The sequence below is a fragment of the Convolutriloba macropyga genome, chromosome 4, assembly GCF_964194025.1.
Source record: "Convolutriloba macropyga chromosome 4, txConMacr16.3, whole genome shotgun sequence".
In the NCBI taxonomy this organism is placed as follows: Eukaryota; Metazoa; Xenacoelomorpha; order Acoela; family Convolutidae; genus Convolutriloba; species Convolutriloba macropyga.
Genome location: NC_134471.1, coordinates 36,477,852 through 36,505,694, shown reverse-complemented (window position 1 = coordinate 36,505,694; position 27,843 = coordinate 36,477,852). Strand labels below are relative to the sequence as shown.

At 36.5% G+C, this 27,843-nt stretch overlaps 1 protein-coding gene across 2 annotated transcripts in view; it reads right to left on the bottom strand.

Annotated features, from left to right (window-relative positions):
- The window catches only part of LOC142338410 (kallikrein 1-related peptidase b1-like), a 48,784-nt gene that overhangs the window by 3,218 nt on the left and 17,723 nt on the right, over positions 1 to 27,843 (bottom strand). For both annotated transcript variants that reach the window (XM_075388168.1, XM_075388167.1), the window contains exons 4-5: positions 25,065 to 25,248; positions 24,119 to 24,268 (exon numbers count right to left, since the gene is read on the bottom strand). In XM_075388168.1, coding sequence (XP_075244283.1) covers positions 24,119 to 24,268; positions 25,065 to 25,248 — 334 coding nt within the window. The remainder of the gene's footprint in view (positions 1 to 24,118; positions 24,269 to 25,064; positions 25,249 to 27,843) is intronic.

The window sequence follows — 27,843 nt, the reverse complement described above, 5'->3', positions numbered from 1 at the left end:
TCAAGAAGATGGAACAGGTTGTTATTACGGTTGAGTTACACGAGTCGATTATGAAATGCAGGCAGGAACTTATGTTTGTAGTTGCGGATCCGAAAGAGAAGTGGAATTCTAACAGTCAGGAAGGTGTTCGATATCGATAACGAACGAATGGATCTTGTACGCAATTTGCGCAAAAGACGGGCACCTGCGAGTAGTGTAGTGGTGGTGAATGAACGCAAGGGGAGGCGATTTGAATGCGGGTTTTGTGAGTATGAATCACGTGCGCAGTATATCACTGCAAGGCACGTTGCCCGCGTTCACCAAAAAAGCATCAGGCCTACGAAATGTGATCTTTGCCCATTCAAAACTATCTATTCTGCGAATTTAAAGAGACATCATCAAAGGGTTCAAAATTCTGTTAATTTGAGATTGAGGTGTGAGTCGGGGTCAAAGTCGTCGGGATCAAAGTCGGGGTCAAAGTCTTCGGGATCAAAGTCGGGGTCAAAGTCTTCGGGATCAAAGTCGGGGTCAACAAGCGTAAAGTCATCTACAAAATCATCATCATCTTCAGTTGTTCACTTGAATTAGTTGTTGACGGTACTTGTTTTTTACTTCTTCGTTTTACTTTATTTTGTTTACTGGATTACGTGGTTACTTCCGTTTTAATCGCCATTAACCGTTGCTTATTCTAATTGCTCATAAATCGCGCTCTTAATGATCTTCTCTTATTCTCTTATTCTATTGTTGTTCTAATTTGCTTATCATTTATCGCATTTGGATCGGGATCTTGAAAAAATTTCTTGCACTAAGTTCTTCGAGACTCTGAAATCTGGCTTTTTTCGGACTGAAAACTAAATGGAAAAAATCGCTTCGCATAGATTCTTATTCTGTCGGCTTTGCATTATTCTTATGTTGGCTTATGAAGAAAGTGGCGTGAGCTTTAGTTTTTCTTCATAAATTTGAGATCGTTGGGAATTGCACTCTTGATATTCGATTCTGTCGATTTTTTGAAGTGTCTGTCAAAACAGATCTGTAATCTTGATACTTGATTTCTTCGATAGCTGGTGGGACTTTTGCAGTAATTTCTTCGGGGTATTCAGGCATTCAATTAAAATTGACTTAATTAAGCTTATCCAGGGTGGTAGAGATTGCCCATGTCTTGTGCTTTTTGCTGCAATTTGTTCAATTGTTCGCTTATTCACTTATTCTCTTATTCTAATGTTGTTCTAATTTGCTTATCATTTATCGCATTTGGATCGGGATCGACCATATTTAACAGGGAGGAACTGTTCCATTTAATCATGTTATACACGTTATCAAAATTTAGTGCTCATAACGTACTCCCTCACTCGTGTTAATTATACCATAAGGGGTGGGGATGTTATACACGTGATCAAAATTTAGTGCTCATAACGTACTCCCTCACTCGTGTTAGTTATACCATAAGGGGGGGGGGAAGGTAGTGGGGGGGGGGGTATAACGGGAAACACACCTTAAGCTAACAAAAACAAAGATTAATATAATTTGAATGATAGAATTGGATATTCAAGTTTAAGTAAAAATGAAACAGTTCCAACAGGGTTCAGAAGCAATATTACTGTCGTCAAAAGAAGAAAGTAACGATTTAAACAGCAAACCTAGTCAGTCAATATGCTTCTCACAGCTGCTAGTCAAACTGGAAAGCCCAAGCTTTCTTTTTTCGAAGATTTCGCCCTTGCCGGAGCTGCTGCAATAATCTCAAAGACAGCTGCTGCTCCCATCGAAAGAGTCAAATTGCTTTTACAGAACCAAGATGAGATGATCAAAGCTGGAAGTTATTGATTGTGTCTTATCAAGTTATTGATTGTGTCTTATGTGTCTTATGAAGATTGTGTCAATAATCTTCAATTCTTACGTTTCTTTTACCGATTCAAACTTGCGTTCGCGTTGAGATAGTTTGTATGTGTTTTATCAATAAACTGAATCGAATACACACACGTATTGTGGTACTGACGGCTGATTAGTGGTAATAACTTACATGGTTATAACAACTTCACGATTGAGCCTTGCAGACGTGCGTATTTATAACCGCGTCTGATTTATAACTAGTTTGACTTAACTAAATAGAGTTTATTACACCAGCGCAAGAGTTACCAAAGGTGTGCATTTTGCAAATTTGAGCTGCAAAGTTATAATTTATATCTAATCATTTATTAATTGAACGGAAAATTTTGAACGGCCGCCGCTAAAATTGAAGAGAACGGCAACTTGGGAGAACTTCTTGGGAGAGAACGCCAACTTATTGCTGTCCTTCTGCCTGGGATACGGTGTGACGGTGACTGCAGGACCCATAGATACCCCATAGATACCATTAGACGACATCTGGAAAATGATGATGATGACATCTGGACAAGCTGTCAAGTATAAGCGATCAATTGACTGTGCGATGCAGATTATGAAGAATGAAGGATTCATGTCCATGATGAACGGAGCCGGAGCTATCATTTTGAGGGGAGTGGCTGGAGCTGGTGTATTGGCTGGTTTTGATCAATTCAATGAGTCTGGAGAAAATGAGCTGAAAGTCGTTAGCCGGAGCGAGCGATCTCATCGTAGCACAATTATCAATAGAATTAACTGAGCCATAACTATGTACATGCGTGGTGTTAATGAGTGGTGCTAATGAGTGGTGTTAATTTTTGTAACTCAATCTGTAATTCGATCTTCCGGAATTGAAATTAATCTTCCGGTAGTCATTCAGTCTTCTACTTCTCCCAACCCCCCCCCCAACAATTCTTTGGGGGAAACTATCTGTTTGTTAAATATGGAATCTCTGTCTGCACCGTTTCGAGCTTAGCTAACAACCTGTCGAGTCACTACACGCAATGGCTATCAAGTCTCACCACCAGCCACCGTGGCACCTACGTTCCAGATCCACGTGCAGTGTTCAGAAATTGCCAGAGACGCTGCCTAATGTCTCTGATGTGATCGTCAGTTACAAAATGAAAATAATGTTGTTCATAGCGGTCAAAAAAAGACTAATTACCTTTAAGCAAATTTTATTTCAGATATTGTCTTGAATCAGCTTGTGCGCTAGAAATACTCAACGCAGTTATTCAAAAATGTCACAAGAGTCAAAAAGAGTACGAATCGTTCAACAAATTCCAGCTACACGAGAAAGTAATAATGCGGCACCAAACGAGTATGTCAGTTCAAGTCCAGCAAATAGTACTTATCAGCCTGCAGTCGTAACAAATTCTGGTAGTTATCAGTTCGAAGGACGAGCAATTTCTAGTAGTTATCATTTTGATGGTGGAGCAACTTCTACGAGTTATCAGCCAGTACATTTATACGAAGAAAATGGCAATGCTCGGGAAGACAATTTAGGCAATGCTCGGGAAGACGCAGCCAATGTTAGTTTTTATTTGATTTTGTTACGTTTTAGTATTTACTAATTTCTATATATATATATATATATATATATATATATTTATATATATATATATATATATGTGTGTGTGTGTGTGTGTCTTTATGTTTAGATACGGTTCTGATTTGTTGCCATTTGTTGGGTCGTTATAAAGCTATAAAACAACTGGGCTTGAAATGGTCCATTTTTTTGTGAAATATTAAATGTCCAGACTTTCGTGCGTTCACCAGGCGGAAAAAAAATTACCTGCTATAGTTTTATAAATAATTTGGTTTTACAAATAACATTAATTTCCTGATGACGCTTGCTCCACTGTCCGGTGAGTGAAGGCCGAACGTTCATTTTCTTATTAACAGCCGCAAAGCGATTGCTGGGGCTATTATTGGGCTTTTTTTATTTTGTCGTCGCGATTTTGTTACGACCATATGACGTCACAACCACTTCAAATTTGCTTTTTGTTCATTAGTTCATGCAATTTCAGTTGAAGTGCGTGTGTGACGTCATTTTTTGATCTTAGTGGAGCTAGTTTTTTTGCTCATTCGCGTGATTAAGTTTTTGGTCACACTTGATTTACCTCACTCGCAAAAATGACTTCCTCACTGTTACTTGTTTTAATTTAGAGATAAGGTCAAATGGGTGTGTGTCACACTAAATTAAGGTTATTTGAGAGCAGCTAATATAGGCAGCAATAACTTATACAGGTTTTTATCAAAATATAACATATCAGCCTTCAATGAAAAGACAATTTTTTTTGGTCTATTTTTTTGAGACTACAGATCTACAAAATTATTGCGGCTAATTTCTATTATCACTATACATATTTTATTATCACTACCATTATTATTGTAGTTTTGCTATTTTTCTAAATGATTTTTTATTCGCAAGCAAGTAGACCACAAAGAAGTAATCGGGGACTAAGTGCAAACGATAGAAAACTAGCAGCAGAAGCTTTAGAGATCATCAAGCAGCAACTCCAAAACAAATTTTGGTTGGTGTACTTCGAAGATCAAAAATGCAGCGTAGTTTGGTCACGATGTGATTCTATTTGCATGGAGATACGAGAGCGTCGCTACATAAAAGTGAGAGTTTCTTTGAATCAAAATTTACTTAAATGAATTTTTCTAAAGAAACGTTTTTCTAGCGGAATGATTCTGTGAACATAAAATGGATCAAAAAGAATCCTAAAACCAAGTCGTATGTGTGGACGGCATTAGTTCTTGCAGTTGGACATGAGAGATTTTGTTATGAGCACATGAGAGACGCGTGCGTTCAAATAAAAGACGCTGAAGGAAATACGAGCTTTCAGCCTCTAATAAACGTGCCGGTAGATCCAGACTTAACTGTTTACGAAGATATTGACCAAATCTTGATCAGTCAAAACGTTGGGCCACAAGGTTCCCGACGGAAGTTGGAAATAGCTCAAAAGAGTGGCAACGAAAACGTCGCTCCCCACGGAGAAGAGGTCAATGATGCTGAACAGAGTCCTCATTCTCAATCTTTTGTGTTGCTGGATCCTCAAGACGTTTCAAAAACCCTAAGTGAGATTCAAGAGAATGAAGAACCGGATTGCAGCGTGATAGCAAAAACTCAGGTTTAATTTGATTGTATTTCAAGCTGAAATTTTTTTTTGCATAGAAAGTTTGTTGTTTTAAGAAAAATTGTGAAGCCGAGTCAGTCGATCCCGCTGCGCCGAAGATAGTTTCGTCGACTCCCGGAAACTGCAAAAAAGTCAAAAGGGCCAAAACAATAAACCCTGGCGAGGCAACGGAATTAAAGCAACGAAAAATTGATCGTGAGGCGTCAGATTCAATAAAGGCGGCAGCGGACAAAATCATGGAGGCCGCGCAGTTGATCATCAATTGCATGAGTGAATTACGACCGGAACTTAAGGCGATTTCCAATCGCAATTACCGAGAAATTCAGATCTCAACGAATGCTGTTAAGCAATTGGTTAGTACGAAATTTATCTCATTATGATGTTGGCTGGTTTTATGATTTTACTTGCGTGCTGTTGAGATTATTTTGCTTTTTTTATTAGCTTAGACATGAGAGTTTGGTATTGATTTCTTTAGACGGCGGAGGTCTCAAAACTGGGTGTCCTGCTTCCAAAAGCTAAAAGCTTTCCGGAGAGTGATAATCCATTGCTTCCCATAACAACTGGACCAGGAACAGGGAAAGACCTGGCACTAGTAGATGGTTCAACACCACAACTCATTGGCAGAAATGCTTGCAAACTTCCGTGGACAACAGAAGAGATTAAACTCCACATGCTGTCCCCTAAGGAAAAACAGAGGCAGGGGGCAGTCACTCGAACTGACTTCTCCCCAGTTAGGAAGGAGCTTTTCAAAGGTTTGCGTACCGTGAGCACAAGAAAGTTTCTGTAATTCAGTAGACTAAGTTGGTGAATAATTGTTCCGAACACTAATCTGCATTCCATTAGTCTTGAACTTTTATCTTTTTACTATTTACTTTTTATCTTTTATATTACTTTTTCGATGACTTTTTTGGGATTTAGATCTGTTCCGGTTGAAGTTTGATAACAAGTGGGTCCACATGTACGAGCTGGCCAAGGTGAGCGTAAACAATAGGGCAAACGAAATCAAATCAATCGAACGCCGTAGTGGTGATCAGGGTGGCAATATTGGAACATCTGACAATTGTGACGGTGATAGCGGAAATTATTTAGATAACAATGCAGCGACAACTGTAAGCAACTACTACGATGGAGATCGTAGCAATGAGCATGAGCAATTAGCGTATCAATAAGAAATCCAAAAGGATCAGAGAATTTAAAGTAAACTGATACGAAACGAAAAATCCTTCTTCCTCTTGTTTTTGTTTTTGCTTTTATTATTTGAATCGCTAGAGATAATGATGAAGTATCAGTCGTTTAGTTGGCTTTTTTGTGTTCACCAAATTACTACCCCCTACTTTGTTCATTCCAGTGTTTCCTCTCTCTGAGATTTCAAAATGTTGCTTCAGGTGCCTTGTATTTAAAGGCGGTAAAGTTAAAAATTTTGAGTTAGTTATGTTGCGGTTATAAGTTCGACTTAAACGTTGTGTACTATTTGTCTGTTCGGAAAGTTTTCTTAATTTAAGTGGTTTTGTTTTTGTTTTCATTCAACTGAGTCCCAAAGGCAATCTTCGTCATTTTTAACTAAAAACTCTTTGATGGTTTCCGTTTGTTTTTGAAATTATGTTTTAAAAAATTTGAAACTCGACATTACCATTTCTCCTGTTTTTTTAAGAAGTAATGCTGCCAAAAAAAGTAGAATGGTCGGTTTTGGCGCAATGCGATTTGTTTACTGTTCAAAGATTGGTTGAAACGCCAGACCGGCCCGCGATGAAGACCATTGAACCTATGATGGAAACAATTTTTGAGCGGAAATTAAAGAAAGAAGCCAAGTGGAAAAACACGTATGATGCTATTACTAGGTCTTACAAAGAACTCTCTCCCAATTTTGAAATCCAGCATGATCGTTTTGGTGGTTATCGGCTCATATACAAAGGGAAAACTATTTTAAGACCTCCAGCTGTTACGAGGAGAAATCCTGTGGGTTTTGTTGCCGCGATACCTGATGGAGTCGTTACTGATCTATCCGTAATGTCTTCCGAACGTACCGGAGAGCAACTGCTTTTGCTGGGACCCGTAAGGTTTGTGAATTCTGACTGTACTCCAAATTGTGAGTACGATTTCACAAGTGATTCTGGCATAGTTCAATTGAAAGTGAAACGACGCATAAGCCCTGGTGACGAGTTGTTCGTAAAATACGGCACCGAATTCTTCGAATTCAACAGTTGTCTCTGCAGGACTTGCGAAATCTCAAAAACTGATAACTTATTATTCGAAGTTACCTTTGATTTGCTGCTTGGTGACCTAATAACTGATCTTGCTGACGAAGAACTCTTGAGTTTAAGATCTGAAACTGTGGAAAGTCCTGTATACATTACTGAAGAGCCTCTACTTAAGAAAAGAAGGATCAGGGGACGTGAATTGATCGAAATATTTAACGCTGTTACAAGTAGTCCTCTAAGTACAGAAAATTCACCCAAAATCGCTTCTGATGAGTCATCTATGTCATGTGCTGACACCGAATCTGTCCAAGAGTCTGAAGATGAGTCTCCAACAAGTAGTTATGTTTCAACAGATTCTGACTGTGATGTAGGCAGCGAAAAGTTTTCTCCTTCAATCAAGGGGATATTTCCCGTACCAAACATTGTTTACCCCTCTTTAGAAAAATCTGGTGGAGCCGGGGAGGATTTGGAAGTGCCTCCGGATATGTCCGATCTATCAGACTCCGAGATTTCTTTTTCCCATTGTATTGAAGAAACATCGAGTTCGGCAAGAGAAAAACTTTTTGACGGTAGCGAACTAACAGCTGAAGAAGCTGCTATCTTGACTGATTTTTTGTGTTCTCGGTTTAATCTCTCGGATGTGTGTGCTTCTTCTGTTCACAGTTTGATAAAAGCTTTTCTTCCATCTGATAATTGTTTTCCTTCTGGTTTTTCTCATATTAAGAAAATCAAACAGAATTTTCAAGAGCAGATACGCTGCTTTCGCAAAAAAAGCGCTATTCTTTTTGTGTACTAAACTTCAGATTTCAATTGCGCTTTTTGGTTCAGAAAAATTTGCAAGCCATTTTCAAACATTCAGTAAATTGACAAAGGGAGCCAAACTCAGATTTCAACTCCAATGTCTTTCCTTTTGTGAAAAAAGACAACAACGGTGCAATCAAAATCAGTTTAGTTTTTTTCTCTGACGGAGTCAGCATCAAAAAATCAACCATGAGGAAAGAATTGTGGCCCATTTGGGTTCAAATTGCCGATTTTCCCCCTCGTCTTAGGATGTCCCAGAAAAATATTGTTCTGGCAGCGCTATTCGTTGGTGGAGGTCAACCCGATTGGTTTGAAATTGTTCCGTTTGTGAAGGGAGAACTGCTATCTTCTGTAGAGGTTTATGACAGCGTTGATAATTGTACTATCAATGTATCCTTTAAAGTTCGGCTGTTAGTATCTGATCTTGGCGCGAAAAGCCATATTCTCAATATGTTCAAGTTCAATGGCTTTTACGGATGCCTTTATTGCACTGTGCCCGGAAAAACGATAGCAAAAACCCATTCCTATTATCCATCGGACCAGTGTGGTGATGTACGGGAACAATCAGTAAATAATAACTTAATAAAATTAACCGAAGTTTTTGAAGCTGATACGCTCTATAATGTTGTTAGTGTTAAAGGTAGAAGTGCTTTTTCTTCAATAATTGATGGCCTTCCACTTACCGCGCCAATTGATTATATGCACTGTGTGTTACTCGGTGTTTTCCCTGACCTTCTGCGGCTTTGCTTTAAAGAACTGAACACTGAAGAAAAAATCAAAATTAACATTGTTGTTTCTAACATGTGCTGCCCTAGAGAAATGGTCGCGTTTTCAAGAAAGATCAGGTCTCTTGACGATATGCCTCAGTTCAAAGCGAACGAACACTTCAATTGGTTTTTTATATAAGTCCTATTGTATTTATGAACAGACTTCCCTCTTTTTTGTTCTCGCATCTTTCGAAATTGGTTTTTGGTATCCGTCTGCTGTTAGAATCCAGCTGCGAAGCTACAACTAGAATTTCAGAAAAGCTTCTCAATGAATTTTGCGAGGAAATTGTATCAGTCCATATGGGAAATGAGAAAATTGAAAATATCAATGTACATTGTCTGAAACATTTTGCAGACCAGGTCAAGAGATTTGGGCCTCTCTGCTGCTACTCTGCTATGAGTTTTGAGGCCGCCAACAGATTACTTTCGCAGCTTTTTAGTGGATCGCATTCAGATGCTGAAATCATATGTAGACGATTTTTACATCGTCAAAAATTTGCTCAAAAAGAAGTTTTTAACCCGAAATTGAAAACCTTTTTTGACAAATTTGTTGGATGCTCAAACGTCGCTGATGAATGTTATGACAATGAGTTCCGTGAGACAGAAGCGGTCAAAGAAGGACGAAAACAATACCCTGATGGGAAATTTTTCAATCGGGTGACAATAAAAAATGTTTACTTTGATTGCGAAGCTTACAGAAGATCCAGGCTGGGAAATTGCTATGTTTACTTCTTCGATGAAAATGAAGAAAAATTTGGCCAAATAGAGTATTTTGTAAAATTTACCAATCGTCTTTTCCCTGACAAACTAATGGCCAGCGTTAGAAGTTTTGATGATGTTGAAAAAATTGGACTCTTTAAAGGCGTCTTCTACTCAGTTTCTGAAGGCACAAATAAAAAACTTCTTCCAGTAACTTCGCTCCGTAGAGTATTTCATTTTAAGGATTTTTCAATACAAAAACCACATCAATTGAACAGAAGTTTTATGGTGAAATTGTGTTCAATTTCTGAGCAATCCTAATATCTGTATGCTGGACTTATTTGGTAAAAAGCTTAAAATTTTAATGTTCTCTTTGTAATCGTTTGACTAGTTAATAAAGGGCTATGCTTTCGGATTTTTCTCTTGATAGATACTTAGCTGCTCCATTTTGCATCAAGTCACTGGACTTTTTTTAATTCCAGTTCTTTTCGTAATTACTTTCATAGTATTTAATTCCTTCCTAACAGCCGCATCAAGTTACTGAACTTGCTATGCAATCAATTTAATGAGTTCATTTCCGAGTTTTCAAAAGTTTATGTCGCGCCTCTGAGAAATTTTTGTTTTCGTTGGAAAAGTAATAATAAAAAAGGCATCAAGTCACTGGACTTGCTTTGCATTTTTTTAATTCCAGTTCTTTTCGTAATTACTTTCATAGTATTTAATTCCTTCCTAACAGCCGCATCAAGTTACTGAACGTGCTATGCAATCAATTTAATGAGTTCATTTCCGAGTTTTCAAAAATTCATGTCGCGCCTCTGAGAAATTTTTGTTTTCATTGGAAAACTAATAATAAAAAAGGCATCAAGTCACTGGACTTGCTTTGCATTTTTGTAATACCATTTCTTTTTTGTAATTGCTTTCATAGTATTTAATTCCTTCCTAACAGCCGCATCAAGTTACTGAACTTGCTATGCAATCAATTTAATGAGTTCATTTCCGAGTTTTCAAAATTTATGTCGCGCCTCTGACAAAATTTTTGTTTTCGTTGGAAAACTAATAATAAAAAAGACATCAAGTCACTGGACTTGCTTTGCATTTTTTTAATTCCAGTTCTTTTCGTAATTACTTTCATAGTATTTAATTCCTTCCTAACAGCCGCATCAAATTACTGAACTTGCTATGCAATCAATTTAATGAGTTCATTTCTGAGTTTTCAAAAATTTTTGTCGCGCCTCTGAGAAGTTTTTGTTTTCGTTGGAAAACTAATAATATAAAAGGCATCAAGTTAATGGACTTGCTTTGCATTTTTTTAGTTCCAGTTCTTTTCGTAATTACTTTCATAGTATTTAATTCCTTCCTAACAGCCGCATCAAGTTGCTGAACTTGCTATGCAATCAATTTAATGAGTTCATTTCCGAGTTTTCAAAAATTCATGTCGCGCCTCTGAGAAATTTTTGTTTTCGTTGGAAAACTAATAATAAAAAAGGCATCAAGTCACTGGACTTGCTTTGCATTTTTTAATTCCAGTTCTTTTCGTAATTACTTTCATAGTATTTAATTCCTTCCTAACAGCCGCATCAAGTTACTGAACGTGCTATGCAATCAATTTAATGAGTTCATTTCCGAGTTTTCAAAAATTTATGTCGCGCCTCTGAGAAATTTTTGTTTTCGTTGGAAAACTAATAATAAAAAAGGCATCAAGTCACTGGACTTGCTTTGCATTTTTTAAATTCCAGTTCTTTTTGTAATTACTTTCATAGTATTTAATTCCTTCCTAACAGCCGCATCAAGTTACTGAACTTGCTATGCAATCAATTTAATGAGTTCATTTCCGAATTTTCAAAAGTTTATGTCGCGCCTCTGAGAAATTTTTGTTTTCGTTGGAAAACTAATAATAAAAAAGGCATCAAGTTACTGAACTTGCTATGCAATCAATTTATTGAGTTCATTTCCGAGTTTTCAAAAATTCATGTTGCGCCTCTGAGAAATTTTTGTTTTCGTTGGAAAACTAATAATAAAAAAGGCATCAAGTCACTGGACTTGCTTTGCATTTTTTTAATTCCAGTTCTTTTTGTAATTACTTTCATAGTATTTAATTCCTTCCTAACAGCCGCATCAAGTTACTGAACTTGCTATGCAATCAATTTAATGAGTTCATTTCCAAGTTTTCAAAAGTTTATGTCGCGCCTCTGACAAAATGTTTGTTTTCGTTGGAAAACTAATAATAAAAAAGACATCAAGTCACTGGACTTGCTTTGCATTTTTTAATTCCAGTTCTTTTCGTAATTACTTTCATAGTATTTAATTCCTTCCTAACAGCCGCATCAAGTTACTGAACTTGCTATGCAATCAATTTAATGAGTTCATTTCCGAGTTTTCAAAAATTTATGTCGCGCCTCTGAGAAATTTTTGTTTTCGTTGGAAAACTAATAATAAAAAAGGCATCAAGTCACTGGACTTGCTTTGCATTTTTTAAATTCCAGTTCTTTTTGTAATTACTTTCATAGTATTTAATTCCTTCCTAACAGCCTCATCAAGTTAATGAACTTGCTATGCAATCAATTTAATGAGTTCATTTCCGAGTTTTCAAAAATTTATGTCGCGCCTCTGAGAAATTTTTGTTTTCGTTGGAAAACTAATAATAAAAAAAAGCATCAAGTCACTGGACTTGCTTTGCATTTTTTTTAATTCCAGTTCTTTTTGTAATTACTTTCATAGTATTTAATTCCTTCCTAACAGCCGCATCAAGTTACTGAACTTGCTATGCAATCAATTTAATGAGTTCATTTCCGAATTTTCAAAAGTTTATGTCGCGCCTATGACAAAATTTTTGTTTTCGTTGGAAAACTAATAATAAAAAAGGCATCAAGTCAATGGATTTGCTTTGCATTTTTTAAATTCCAGTTCTTTTCGTAATTACTTTCTTAGTATTTAATTCCTTCCTAACAGCCGCATCAAGTTACTGAGCTTGCTATGCAATCAATTAAATGAGTTTACTTCCGAGTTTTCAAAAATGTATGTCGCGCCTCTGAGAAATTTTTGTTTTCGTTGGAAAATTAATAATAAAAAAAGCATCAAGTCACTGGACTTGCTTTGCATTTTTTTAATTTCCAATTCTTTTTGTAATTACTTTCATAGTATTTAATTCCTTCCTAACAGCCGCATCAAGTTACTGAACTTGCTATGCAATCAATTTAATGAGTTCATTTCCGAATTTTCAAAAGTTTATGTCGCGCCTATGACAAAATTTTTGTTTTCGTTGGAAAACTAATAATAAAAAAGGCATCAAGTCAATGGATTTGCTTTGCATTTTTTTAATTCCAGTTCTTTTCGTAATTATTTTCTTAGTATTTAATTCCTTCCTAACAGCCGCATCAAGTTACTGAGCTTGCTATGCAATCAATTAAATGAGTTTATTTCCGAGTTTTCAAAAATGTATGTCGCGCCTTTGAGAAATTTTTGTTTTCGTTGGAAAACTAATAATAAAAAAGGCATCAAGTTACTGGACTTGCTTTGCATTTTTTTAATTCCAGTTCTTTTCGTAGTTACTTTCATAGTATTTAATTCCTTCCTAACAGCCGCATCAGGTTACTGAAATTGCTATGCAATCATTTTAATGAGTTCAATTCCGAATTTTCAAAAGTTTATGTCGGGCCCCTGACTAATTTTTGTTTTCGTTGGAAAACTAATAACAAAAGGCATCGAGTCACTGGACTTGCTTTGCTTTTTTTTAATTCCAGTTCTTTTCGTAGTTAGTCTCATAGTATTTAATTCCTTCCTAACATCCGCATCAAGTTACTGAACTTGCTATGCAATCATTTTAATGAGTTCAATTCCGAATTTTCAAAGGTTTATGTCGCGCCCCTGACTAATTTTTGTTTTCGTTGGAAAACTAATAACAAAAGCCATCGAGTCACTGGACTTGCTTTGCTTTTTTAATTCCAGTTCTTTTCGTAGTTAGTCTCATAGTAGTTAATTCCTTCCTAACAGCCGCATCAAGTTACTGAACTTGCTATGCAATCATTTCAATGAGTTCAATTCCGAATTTTCAAAAATTTATGTCGCGCCCCTGACTAATTTTTGGTTTCGTTGGAAAACTAATAACAAAAGGCATCGAGTCACTGGACTTGCTTTGCTTTTTTTAAATTCCAGTTCTTTTCGTAGTTAGTCTCATAGTAGTTAACTCCTTCCTAACAGCTGCATCAAGTTACTGAACTTGCTATGTATTTTTTTAATTCCAGTTCTTTTTGTACTTACTTTCATAGTATTTAATTCCTTCCTAACAGCCGCATCAGGTTACTGAAATTGCTATGCAATCATTTTAATGAGTTCAATTCCGAATTTTCAAAAGTTTATGTCGCGCCCCTGACTAATTTTTGTTTTCGTTGGAAAACTAATAACAAAAGCCATCGAGTCACTGGACTTGCTTTGCTTTTTTAATTCCAGTTCTTTTCGTAGTTAGTCTCATAGTAGTTAATTCCTTCCTAACAGCCGCATCAAGTTACTGAACTTGCTATGCAATCATTTTACTGAGTTCAATTCCGAATTTTCCAAAGTTTATGTCGCGCCCCTGACTAATTTTTGTTTTCGTTGGAAAACTAATAACAAAAGGCATCGAGTCACTGGACTTGCTTTGCTTTTTTTTTAAATTCCAGTTCTTTTCGTAGTTAGTCTCATAGTAGTTAATTCCTTCCTAACAGCTGCATCAAGTTACTGAACTTGCTATGCATTTTTTTAATTCCAGTTCTTTTTGTAATTACTTTCATAGTTTTTAATTCCTTCCTAACAGCCGCATCAAGTTACTGAACTCGCTATGCAATCATTTTAATGAGTTCAATTCCGAATTTTCAAAAATTTATGTCGCGCCCCTGACTAATTTTTGTTTTCGTTGGAAAACTAATGACAAAAGCCATCGAGTCACTGGACTTGCTTTGCTTTTTTAATTCCAGTTCTTTTCGTAGTTAGTCTCATAGTAGTTAATTCCTTCCTAACAGCTGCATCAAGTTACTGAACCTGCTATGCAATCAATTTGATAAGTCCATTTCCGAATTTTCAAAAATATGTCGCGCCTCTGACAAATTATTGTTTTCGTTTGAAAACTAATTATAAAAGGCATCAAGTCAATGGACTTGGTTTGCATTATTTTTAATTCCAGTTCTTTTCGTAGTTACTTTCATAGTAGTTAATTCCTTCCTAACAGCCGCATCAAGTTACTGAACTTGCTATGCAATCAATTTAATGAGTTCATTTCCGAATTTTCAAAAATATATGTCGCGCCTCTGACAAATTATTGTTCTTGCTTAAAAACTAATAAGAAAAAAGGCATCGAGTCACTGGACTTGCTTTGCATTTTTCTAATTCCAGTCCTTTTCGTAGTTACTTTCATAGTAGTTAATTCCTTCCTAACAGCCGCATCAAGTTACTGAACTTGCTATGCAATCAGTTTAATGAGTTCATTTCCGAATTTTCAAAAACATATGTCGCGCCTCTGACAAATTACTGTTTTTGTTTAAAAACTAATAAGAAAAAAGGCGTCGAGTCACTGGACTTGCTTTGCATTTTTTTAATTCCAGTTCTTTTCGTAGTTAGTCTCATAGTAGTTAATTCCTTCCTAACAGCTGCATCAAGTTACTGAACTGGCTACGCAATCAATTTGATATGTTAATTTCCGAATTTTCAAAATTGTATGTCGCGCCCCTGACTAATTTTTGTTTTCGTTGGAAAACTAATAACAAAAGGCATCGAGTCACTGGACTTGCTTTGCTTTTTTTTAAATTCCAGTTCTTTTCGTAGTTAGTCTCATAGTAGTTAATTCCTTCCTAACAGCTGCATCAAGTTACTGAACTTGCTATGCATTTTTTTAATTCCAGTTCTTTTTGTAATTACTTTCATAGTTTTTAATTCCTTCCTAACAGCCGCATCAAGTTACTGAACTCGCTATGCAATCATTTTAATGAGTTCAATTCCGAATTTTCAAAAGTTTATGTCGCGCCCCTGACTAATTTTTTTTTCGTTGGAAAACTAATAACAAAAGGCATCGAGTCACTGGACTTGCTTTGCTTTTTTTAAATTCCAGTTCTTTTCGTAGTTAGTCTCGTAGTATTTAATTACTTCCTAACAGCCGCATCCAGTTACTGAACTTGCTATGCAATCATTTTAATGAGTTCAATTCCGAATTTTCAAAAGTTTATGTCGCGCCCCTGACTAATTTTTGTTTTCGTTGGAAAACTAATGACAAAAGCCATCGAGTCACTGGACTTGCTTTGCTTTTTTAATTCCAGTTCTTTTCGTAGTTAGTCTCATAGTAGTTAATTCCTTCCTAACAGCTGCATCAAGTTACTGAACTTGCTATGCATTTTTTTAATTCCAGTTCTTTTTGTAATTACTTTCATAGTTTTTAATTCCTTCCTAACAGCCGCATCAAGTTACTGAACTCGCTATGCAATCATTTTAATGAGTTCAATTCCGAATTTTCAAAAGTTTATGTCGCGCCCCTGACTAATTTTTTTTTTCGTTGGAAAACTAATAACAAAAGGCATCGAGTCACTGGACTTGCTTTGCTTTTTTTAAATTCCAGTTCTTTTCGTAGTTAGTCTCGTAGTATTTAATTACTTCCTAACAGCCGCATCAAGTTACTGAACTTGCTATGCAATCATTTTAATGAGTTCAATTCCGAATTTTCAAAAGTTTATGTCGCGCCCCTGACTAATTTTTGTTTTCGTTGGAAAACTATTGACAAAAGCCATCGAGTCACTGGACTTGCTTTGCTTTATTAATTCCAGTTCTTTTCGTAGTTAGTCTCATAGTAGTTAATTCCTTCCTAACAGCTGCATCAAGTTACTGAACCTGCTATGCAATCAATTTGATAAGTCCATTTCCGAATTTTCAAAAACATATGTCGCGCCTCTGACAAATTACTGTTTTTGTTTAAAAACTAATAAGAAAAAAGGCGTCGAGTCACTGGACTTGCTTTGCATTTTTTTAATTCCAGTTCTTTTCGTAGTTAGTCTCATAGTAGTTAATTCCTTCCTAACAGCTGCATCAAGTTACTGAACTGGCTACGCAATCAATTTGATATGTTAATTTCCGAATTTTCAAAATTGTATGTCGCGCCTCTGACGAATTATTGTTTTCGTTTGAAAACTAATAATAGAAGGCATCAAGTCACTGGACTTGCTTTGCATTTTTTTAAATTCCAGTTCTTTTCGTAGTTACTTTCATAGTAGTTAATTCCTTCCTAACAGCCGCATCAAGTTACTGAACTTGCTATGCAATCAATTTAATGAGTTCAATTCCGAATTTTCAAAAGTTTATGTCGCGCCCCTGACTAATTTTTGTTTTCGTTGGAAAACTAATGACAAAAGCCATCGAGTCACTGGACTTGCTTTGCTTTTTTAATTCCAGTTCTTTTCGTAGTTAGTCTCATAGTAGTTAATTCCTTCCTAACAGCTGCATCAAGTTACTGAACCTGCTATGCAATCAATTTGATAAGTCCATTTCCGAATTTTCAAAAATATATGTCGCGCCTCTGACAAATTATTGTTTTCGTTTGAAAACTAATTATAAAAGGCATCAAGTCAATGGACTTGGTTTGCATTATTTTTAATTCCAGTTCTTTTCGTAGTTACTTTCATAGTAGTTAATTCCTTCCTAACAGCCGCATCAAGTTACTGAACTTGCTATGCAATCAATTTAATGAGTTCATTTCCAAATTTTCAAAAATATATGTCGCGCCTCTGACAAATTATTGTTTTTGTTTAAAAACTAATAAGAAAAAAGGCGTCCAGTCACTGGACTTGCTTTGCATTTTTTTAATTCCAGTTCTTTTCGTAGTTAGTCTCATAGTAGTTAATTCCTTCCTAACAGCTGCATCAAGTTACTGAACTGGCTACGCAATCAATTTGATAAGTTAATTTCCGAATTTTCAAAATTGTATGTCGCGCCTCTGACGAATTATTGTTTTCGTTTGAAAACTAATAATAGAAGGCATCAAGTCACTGGACTTGCTTTGCATTTTTTTAATTCCAGTTCTTTTCGTAGTTAGTCTCATAGTAGTTAATTCCTTCCTAACAGCTGCATCAAGTTACTGAACTTGCTATGCAATCAATTTGATAAGTTCATTTCCGAATTTTCAAAAATATATGTCGCGCCTCTGACAAATTATTGTTTTCGTTTGAAAACTAATAATAGAAGGCATCAAGTCACTGGACTTGCTTTGCATTTTTTTAATTCCAGTTCTTTTCGTAGTTAGTCTCATAGTAGTTAATTCCTTCCTAACAGCTGCATCAAGTTACTGAACTGGCTACGCAATCAATTTGATAAGTTAATTTCCGAATTTTCAAAATTGTATGTCGCGCCTCTGACGAATTATTGTTTTCGTTTGAAAACTAATAATAGAAGGCATCAAGTCACTGGACTTGCTTTGCATTTTTTTAATTCCAGTTCTTTTCGTAGTTAGTCTCATAGTAGTTAATTCCTTCCTAACAGCTGCATCAAGTTACTGAACTTGCTATGCAATCAATTTGATAAGTTCATTTCCGAATTTTCAAAAATATATGTCGCACCTCTGACAAATTATTGTTTTTGTTTAAAAACTAATAAGAAAAAAGGCATCAAGTCACTGGGCTTGGTTTGCCTATTTCAAATAAAGGGCTACACTTTCGGATTTTTCTCTTGATAGATTCTTAGCTGCTCCATTTTTGCATCAAGTTACTGAACTTGTTGTGCAAATCAACAGAGCTTTTGCTTCAGCTGCTTCAACAGATTTCTGCTATTGTGGTGCTCCTAACATGTTTTTCTTTTTTTTTTCAAAGACTCAATGAAAAAAGGCATCAAGTCACTGGACTTACTTTGCATTTTTATTCCAGTTCTTTTCGTAATTACTTTCATAGTAGTTAATTTCTTCGTAACATCCTAGGTCACTGAATCAGTACTGAGTCGCCGACTTACTAATGGAATATACTGATTCAGTACTGAAAGTCTATGATACTCGGGTCCGGGCTAATAATTGACCATTGGAACAAAACGTTTGGACAAGACCATTTAGAGTAAAATTTAAGGTATTTTTTAAAGTAGTGAGGCCTTAACTTTTCAGGTAAAGTTCAGGTAAAGTTAGTCTTAGCTAAGGTGAGTTAAGGAAAGGCAAATCTACATTATTGTGTTTTTGCATGTTTGTGTGTGTGTGTGTGTGTGGAGAAGGAGAGAGAGAGAGAGAGAGAGAGAGAGAGAGAGAGAGAGAGAATATATGTGTGTGTATTTGTGATGTGTGGTGTGTGTGTGTTTGTGTGGATGTGTGTGTGTGTTGATGTGTGTATGTGTGTGCGTGTGTGTGTATGTGTGCTTCTGTTTGTGTTTTTGCATGTGTGTGTTTGTGTTTGTGTGTGTGTTTGTGTGGATGTGTGTGTGTGTGTGTTTGTGTGTGCGTGTGTGTATGTGTCCGTCTGTTTGTGTTTTTGCATGTTTGTGTGTGTGTGTGTGTGTGAAGGAGAGAGAAAGAATATGTGTGTATGTGTGATGTGAGTGTTGTGTGTGTGTATGTGTAGATGTGTGTGCATGTGGGTGTATGTGTGCGTTTGTTTGTGTTTTTGCATGTTTGTGTTTGTGTGTGTGTGTTTGTGTGGATATGTGTTTGTGTGGATGTGTGTGTGTGTGTTGATGTGTGTATGTGTCTGCGTGTGTGTGTATGTGTGCGTCTGTTTGTGTTTTTGAATGTTTGTGTTTGTGTGTGTGTGTGTGTGGAGGAGAGAAAGAGAAAGAGAGAATCAAAGAGCCAGAGAGAGAGAGAGAGAGAGAGAGAGAGCCAGAGGCCGAGAGATAGAGATAGAGAGAGAGAGAGAGAGAGAGAGATAATTCTTCTCATCTGTTCTTCGTTTTGCCCTCATGCCCCCCCCCACACACACGCACACACATGCACAGACACACATACACACACACACACGTACACATGCACCCACGAAACCACGCACACACACACATATACACACAAACACACCCACACACACACACAACAACACCCACCCACACACACGCATACGCAAGCACGCACACAACCCCCCAAACACACACAAACACACACACGCACGCACACACACACATATACACACACACCACGCACAACACAACACTCACACGCCACACATACAACACACACACACACACACACCAAACACCACACACACAACACATACACCACACACTCCACACACACCACACACACTAAAGACATCCCATACACCACACCCACACCACACACACACTTTACACACCACACACATACCACAAACCACACACACACCGCACACGCACACACTCCACACACTACAGACGTCACACACACCACACTCACTCTACACACACACTACACTTACACCACACTCTCCGCACACACCACACACACTAAAGACATTCCATACACCACACCCACACCACACACACACTTTACACACCACACACATACCACAAACCACACACACACCGCACACGCACACACTCCACACACTACAGACATCACACACACCACACTCACACTACACACACACTAAACTTACACCACACTCTCCACACACACGCACGCACACACCACACACGCATCCACCCACACACACAATTACACAAACACAAACACGCACGGACACTCACACAGACTCGCACGCACGCAAAAACACACACGCACGCACACACACACGCGCATACACACACCTATTCACTTATGTAATAAAACTGCTATTCGTTTATTTACGGGGGTGGGGCAGATCATGAGACCTACCTTTTGTTTTCCACGTAAAAAAGCGTTAGTAGGTTCGGTTTTTCCTTACGTTTGGTTTCAGAAATTCAAAAAATCCAAGAAATTGAACATACCAAATATTTCTTACGTCTTAAACCGAACGTACCAAATCTAAGATACCGAACATACGAAAGTTTTTTAAATGTTTTTTTTGACAGATCAGGATCTTAGTTATTGGAGATTCAAATCTACGCGATGCGAAACCATATCTCGAACAAGACGAGCGGTTGCAACAATTCCGGTAAAGTTGCTTAATTTCTGGGATGAAAAATGTTTTTTAGCTGAAAAGTATTGTTTTTTCTAGCCCTTTCTACGACGGAGAAGGTGGTCGCCGTTGCGAGCATTTAATGTCCCTCGCAAAAAAGCCAGAACATATAGTCATGTCTTTGTTATTGTTGGGGACAATGATGCCAAAACGAAATCAATCCACTATATTTGCAATAAATACAAGGAATTTCGAGATGCCATATGGCCAACCGAGGTTATGTTTGCCGGTCATATGCGCCGAAAAGATTTGCCAGCAGAATTGGTTTCGAAAAATAATATGTTCTTACGAAACAAACTAGGTCATCAGCTAAAGGGAACTCGTATCATTAAAAAGGAAGATTTTTGGGACTGTCACTTTGATAGATTTGGAGAGGGCTATCGCCATTTCGCGGCGTTGATACTTTCTGTTCTCAAAGATTTTTGTGCTACTGAATGACCATAATATTCCACGTGACTTCATAATTTTCATGTGACTTCATAATATTCCATAATATTCATGTGACTTCATAATATTCCATAATATTCACGTGACTGACGTGACTGATCAATTTACATTTCCATTTACGTTGTTTTAATCTAACAGTTTATAACATTTCAAGTTATAACAGTTTATAACATTTCCATTTAACACTTTGATAACATTTTCGAGTTCATAGGAACATTTCTGAGTTCAATCCCCGCCCCCGCTGTTGCCCCCCCCTCTCTGTTTCCCCCCCCCCCCACTGTTGCCGCCCCCGCTGTTGTCCCCGCCCCCGCTGCTGCCCCTCCGCCACCCTTCTGTTCCCCCCCACCCACTGTCCCCCCCAACCCACTGTTGCCCCCCCCCCCCACCGGCCCCAGGTGGCCAACAGCCCGCCGGTCGTTTGAGAGCGCGACGTTATTCGGTTGTGTTTACACTTATAGTCATGCATTTGGAACTATCGGTGCTGCTGTGTTTTCAAATTTGTTTCAGAGTTATGCTTTCAACTCGTCGTTTACGAGGACCTCCGAGACATTGGGCAGCGTCTCTGGTCATTTATGAACACGTCACGTGCATCTGGAACAGGTGAGCCACAGTGGCTGAGGGTGAGACTCGATTGCCATTGTATTCTGTGACTCCGCAGGTTGTTCTTCGTCCTAAAGAAGGTGCTGACAGAGCCAAATACGTTACAATAAAAGCATTATTTGGGTATTAAAGAGATTAACGGAAGCCAGTTCAAACGGAGAACAGAGAACATAACTGGAACCTAAAACGAATGAAACTAAAACTAATAATTATAAATTATAATTCATGTCGTTTATAAATTCCTTTATAAATCCTTCATTTATAAATCCTCCATTTATAAATCCTTCATTTATAAATTCATATCTTTTCCCTTTCCTTTTCCTTTCCTTTTTCCACTAGTGATGAGCATGGATTTCCTTCAAAGGATGAGCTCACTAGTGATGAGCATGGATTTAATGAAAGAGATGCGAGTGGATTTAATAAAAGAGTTATAGCGCGAACAATACAAATAGAGCGAGTAGAGCGAGAACAATTAGGGCAATTATCTCGCCTCAACAGATTGAATTTGTTCACGCTCAAGTGGTTTGTAATTACGCCTGGCCAGATCAAAATTAGACTGGCGCCACTCATGTGCTTCTTACGAGCAGTCTGTTGCAAGTACATGTACATGTAAGATACATTAGGCGAGAAAGAATGTGCATAAAATTTGCATGCATATGACTCATTAGGTTGATTAAACTACAGCCTAACCATGCCCAGAAGTGACATGTACATAGTAATGATCCTCAAAAAATGCATGATGCAAATTGTACTGATTCAGTACTGAATTCGACTCACAGTTAAGTCTGGGTACTGCATTTGACCTAAGAATTGTACAGAATGCCACTTTTCTTTTTTTTCATAAGAGTTTTCAATATTTTCCAACGGGTTGTGAAAAAATTTTTGAACGCAGAATAACTCTCGCAAACAAGTTTCGGCGACATTCGAAACTTTTTGTTGCACTTTAACTCTTTGAAAATAGACATTTCATTCAAAAAAGTTAGCTCCCAAAGAGACAAAAATTGGTGGTTCTAACTTTTTCTTCGCGACACGTAGATAACAGAACACTAAATTTTAGAATATGAGCCTATTTTTAAGCTTATTTTATTCATGCCTAGAAAAAACTGAGTCTGCAAATATCACACTTAAAAAGTGGAAGTTTTTTACCCTATTTTTCTTTTTAATGCAAATCTAGTTTTCCACAACTCATGCTGCTAACTTTTTGATTGCGCTTCTGGTTTTTTCATCGTCAATAGCGTTTATCATATCTGCGATTTTTCCATCATGCTCGACGCTCGTACTCTTTTTTCATTTTTGCGACAAAAATTTGATAATTAGGACTGTTGTTAGTTATTCAAGGAGAAAAAAACTGGTGTTTTTCTCAAAAACGCAACCTCAGTCGCTCAAGGTTTAATTCCATATATATGTCTGAGATGTGATATCTAATACAACTTCTCATAAGAGGTGACCTTCCGTTAAGAGCAATTTCTAGTAAATTAACGAAATAAAATGAGAATAACAACAGTTTATAAATGTTTAAAATTTTGCTCTATGGTTACCTCGTTTACATGACAAAAATCATGATCAAAACTTGGTCCTCTGATCGCCCCGTTTTCCAGACTTAAGATCACACCATCTAGATTGATGTGCACATCGTGTTTGAGATTTGGTTCTGTTTGATTTCTATTCAAATCTTTTTCTAAAAATTTAGCTCTCTGATGAGACCTTTTTCCCATTTTTAAGATCAGACGATGTTGCAAACTTTTCCCTCTGATCAGACCGTCTTCCAATCATAAGATTTTGCCGTGGCTCTAATTCTGTCCTTTTTTCAAACAGATTTCTAGAAATGAGACCAGACCGGGTTCTAAACGTTTCGCTTTATTTCTAATTTTTTTAGAAGTTGATCTATAACCAAAATAGATCTATAATCACCACTATAGACCGTTAAGCTATTTTTGCCCAGACTTTTGTGCGACCACAGCTCCCGATCTCTAATCAGAGGTCGCTTCTTTCTGGAACTTGGATCTGGTTTGTACTTTCAGAAGTAGATAACAAAATTCTACATTGGATCACCGGTCAGATTTTTAACATTTGGGTTCTTTGCTCATTATTTTCATATAGCACCTCCGGATTCTGCTATATGAACAATTTGAACTCGTATCATATATCTTAGGTGACGTTTCTTAAAGAATCAATTAGTGTTTTAGAATCCTTATCATCATATATCGGTCAATGAGACCCCCCCCCCCCCCTCCAACACTTTAGAGGACAAGCTCCAATTCCAGTGGTAGTTTATGTGATGTTATTACATTCTAAAGCTCCTTAATATTTCTCTTGGTATTCATATACACCCAGGTGTGATCGGGTGTAAACAGAATATTTTGTAAGAATAAAATATTTGCAATGCACTTCTTATTAAATTTTATCAGCACATCTAGTACAAGACGGACATTTTTTTCAGCGCCTGTCTGCGCATTTCTTACATAAATTTTGGGAAAGACCCGGTTACCTATTAATGTTAGTGGTGGGTTTGGGGTTGATAATGTGGTATATCTTAATTATGATCTCCAATCCTAACAAGGTGCCGAGAGACAAGCCTTTAATGTGAACAATGGATCCCCAATGTCCATTGCGCAGATCGAAGATAGAACAGGAGTTGCATAGTCTGTACATATGTGGCCATTAGGACACGAGTCATAAGAGTCAGGCTGATTGGTCTTAAAAACTGACTCATAAAGCATCGTTTCCTGTAAATGAGAACATTCATAGTGTGATTATAGTAGTAGGCGATTGATTATATTTTCTGTCACATTTCATACAACAGAACCTGTAAAAACAAAACTTTTTTCACCAGCGCTCAAGGATTTTTAAAAATATTTGTTCCTTAAAAAAGTCCTGCGAACAAATAATTGGCCAATTTTGAGAAAACTAATATCGGAATTCTCAACAAAAGACAGACCGAAGCAAATAAATTAACGGTAATGAAAGAGAATAGACGATACAAAAACTGTCAAAAACTTACACAAGTCTACAGATAATCAATTGAGTTGTTTTTTTTTTAAAAAAAAACATTACAATGATCAAGTTTGCTATTTATAAACGGTTACAACACAGCGTGTTGCAGTTGGTGTCCCTGAAGTTAATATTTACATTCAATATATTGGATTTTTTAACCCATTTGGAAGGCAATTCAAATTTATTGCATCAGTGTTTCTATTGGATTACCAAAACCAATCTCAGTAATTCTACATTTGCTTGATTTTAGAGGATTACACAAAAAAAAGATAATGCCAGAGTGCCACATCAGTTAGCTAAACACAGCTGGATAATAAATTAAATTCTGTTTCGATTTCTGTGACTTCGGACGCAAAATTGAAAATTAGTTATGCTTTATTATCAATAATAGTACTGCCGTGACTCTCATTTCGCCTGATTTGGATCGATGACCTCGTTAAAAAAATTCCCATTTTCAGGGCACTAAAATTACCCTGGGAATGCAGTGCATTCATCGCCTACGTATATAAATGTATATAATCAATTAACCTGCAGTTTTTCTGGTAGGTCAACCCGGAAGTTGGAGATAGATCCCAATCCGCAAGCCACAAGTATTTCTCCTAACTCTGGCTCTTCTCTGCACAGTGGAAGAGGATCCCCTCGGACTTTTAGCACTTTCTCTTGCAGCAGTAAAAGAGCTATGTCTTTGGAAAAATTGCGGCTGACATCGTACCTTGAACAAAAATTTTGCTAGTTCATGCTAGGATTTCATATATGTGTTTATTAGCAATTATCTTGTTATAACTCCATTGTTATCCTGTTATAACTCTCAATTATCATGTTATAACTCTCTTGTTATACGACACCTGCAATATCCAGCAGTACTTCTATGCTCATTATCTCAGAATCTTATAACAACTCTCGAAAAACAATTAAACTGGGCAGTCAAAGCTTGCTACAATCGTAAAAAGTTTGATTCATCTTACGATCTTAAACTGATGAATAACATAATACCTGTCCGAATGTTAATGTTTATCTACCATTTCAATTATTCGGTGTTCAGAATTCAAAAATAACTTTTTCTGTTTATTTATTAATTACACTATTTATTAATTACACTACATGCATGATGTATTTTATATATCTTTTCAGGAATTTACGTGTTCCTTTTTTTATCTCTGCGGTCCCAAACAGAAATACTGCAAGTGAAATGAATGTTTTTGGTATAAACTGATGAGCAGACAAATGCAGGGATAAAAAGGAGAAATTCAAATAAGGAGTCTTGGTAATGATTTCCTAAACCAAAATTTTTTCGACCTTTTGAATATTAATTTGGTTTTCTTTTGAAACTGACATTAGTTTCGGTAAAAAATCAAGAACACTACTTCTGGAGATGTCTTTTAAAATTTCTTTCGATAATCTTCTGCAACAATATCAGGAATAGCCATAATGTCTTACTCTAAGACTTCAATTACTATAGTTTGTTGAGAAATGGAAAGAAAAATATTTGGTGTCATTTGTCAAAAAATGGAACCAGAAGAACAACACATGAAAGAATTATGATATAAAAAGTTATGTTCACTCGTCATTTCTGCTTAAATAAATTATTGCATCTGAATTTTAATCATCTGAACATTTTAATTTTTCAATTCTGTAATGCAAATTAACCCGGACTTAAGTCTCAGAGCATTTCAGCGCTGAGCCAGCGCATTTCAAGTGTTAAACTTATTTCAGTTCTGAAACATTGCATCTCCAGAATAATTTCAATTTTGTTATGTGCAGTTCTTCTTCATTATGATTATATTGAGGTCATGAAGTTAGCCCAGGCTAAACTTATTCTGTACAGTCTGAAAATTACTCGTACCCTAAAATTAAGTCTGAGAAGAATAATGTCATAATTCTGTAGCTTATAACTGGTAATTACTATAGTAGTATACAGACTATTTAAATGTGAGCTATTTTGTATAGGCAATTACCACAAAGCCCATTTAACTTAGTGGTTACGACTTGCTGCGCAAATTAAAAGTTACAAGTACCCACGCGGAAATTCGAATCACATATAAATCAAACCTTGTTGGCAGGAGTTAAGCAAAGCTGAGCATATTATTTGTCATGCAGTAATTTTCACCCAAAAATCAAGACTGGCTTGTGTAAATTGTGACATGAACAGAGTACTGGCCATCCCAAAAAACAAAATGTCTCTATAATTATTAAGCGCTGATTTGCTCTGCCACTAACCTCCGGGAAAACAGTTAAGGAAGAAGCAAAACCAAAACAATGCTGCTCGTTTCATTTCTGAACTCATCATAGTTTTAATCAACGGTCCTGTTATATAATCAGCAGATTTGAAAATTATGGAAAAAGATGGCTTTTTCGATGTTATAATTTCCTTTACTTTTCTATTGGCTACATAAATAATATTTTGTGGGCGTAAATCACCGAAATATCAATTATAAAAGTTAATCGAAACAAATTGACACTTACAACGATAAATATACTGTATAACTTGGTTTGCACTCAATAGTCTTCATCCTGGCGGACCACAAACAAAATATTTGTAAATCTTGACAGCTCAGAATGCAAATAAATTCGAAAAATACTGTTAATGTGTTTAGCAAACATAACAATAACAAAAAAACCGAAGTGAATGGTAATAACGTGACAGACACCTTAGGCGATTCTTCCTAATTTGAATTTTAGGGTGCCAGCTGGGCCAAAATAATTATGTTTGCATCACCAAGTGACCTACGCTCTAAAATACAGAATAAAAGGGGGAAAAGCTCAGAAAACAAATGTGAAAATTTTACAGCTTTAACCTTGATATCACTTTTTTCATCAGAACGATATAAAGAGATATATTACAAACAAATTTAATCGAGTTCATTTTGTCTGCAATTTGCATGAAAATGAGCGAAACATAACTCACGAACAGGAAACTTTTGATCAAATGAACCTCAGTTCTGACGCTTGGAGGAAACAAAACCGTACTGAAACAAAGAATGATTGCCTCAATATTGTTTTGGACTTGTAATTAAAATTAAAATATTTTGAATCGTTGAAGAAACAATTTCGTTATAAAATTTGTTTTATTATTTTGTAAAAAGTTTCGTTTACAACTTTGGAGCTTTTTGTGCAATCGCTTTGAAATTTAAATCATTGTTTTATTTAGTTTGCTTAATTTTTTCTCCATTTTCATTGGAACAGATTTGCTTGATTAAGAAAATTTAGATTCAATGAGAAAGTTAGCTCTCTTGTCTTCTTGTTTTATTCATTTTCTGTGACAATTTGAGTAATCTGGGAGAAAAAACAGCTTTGGATAAATTTTTTA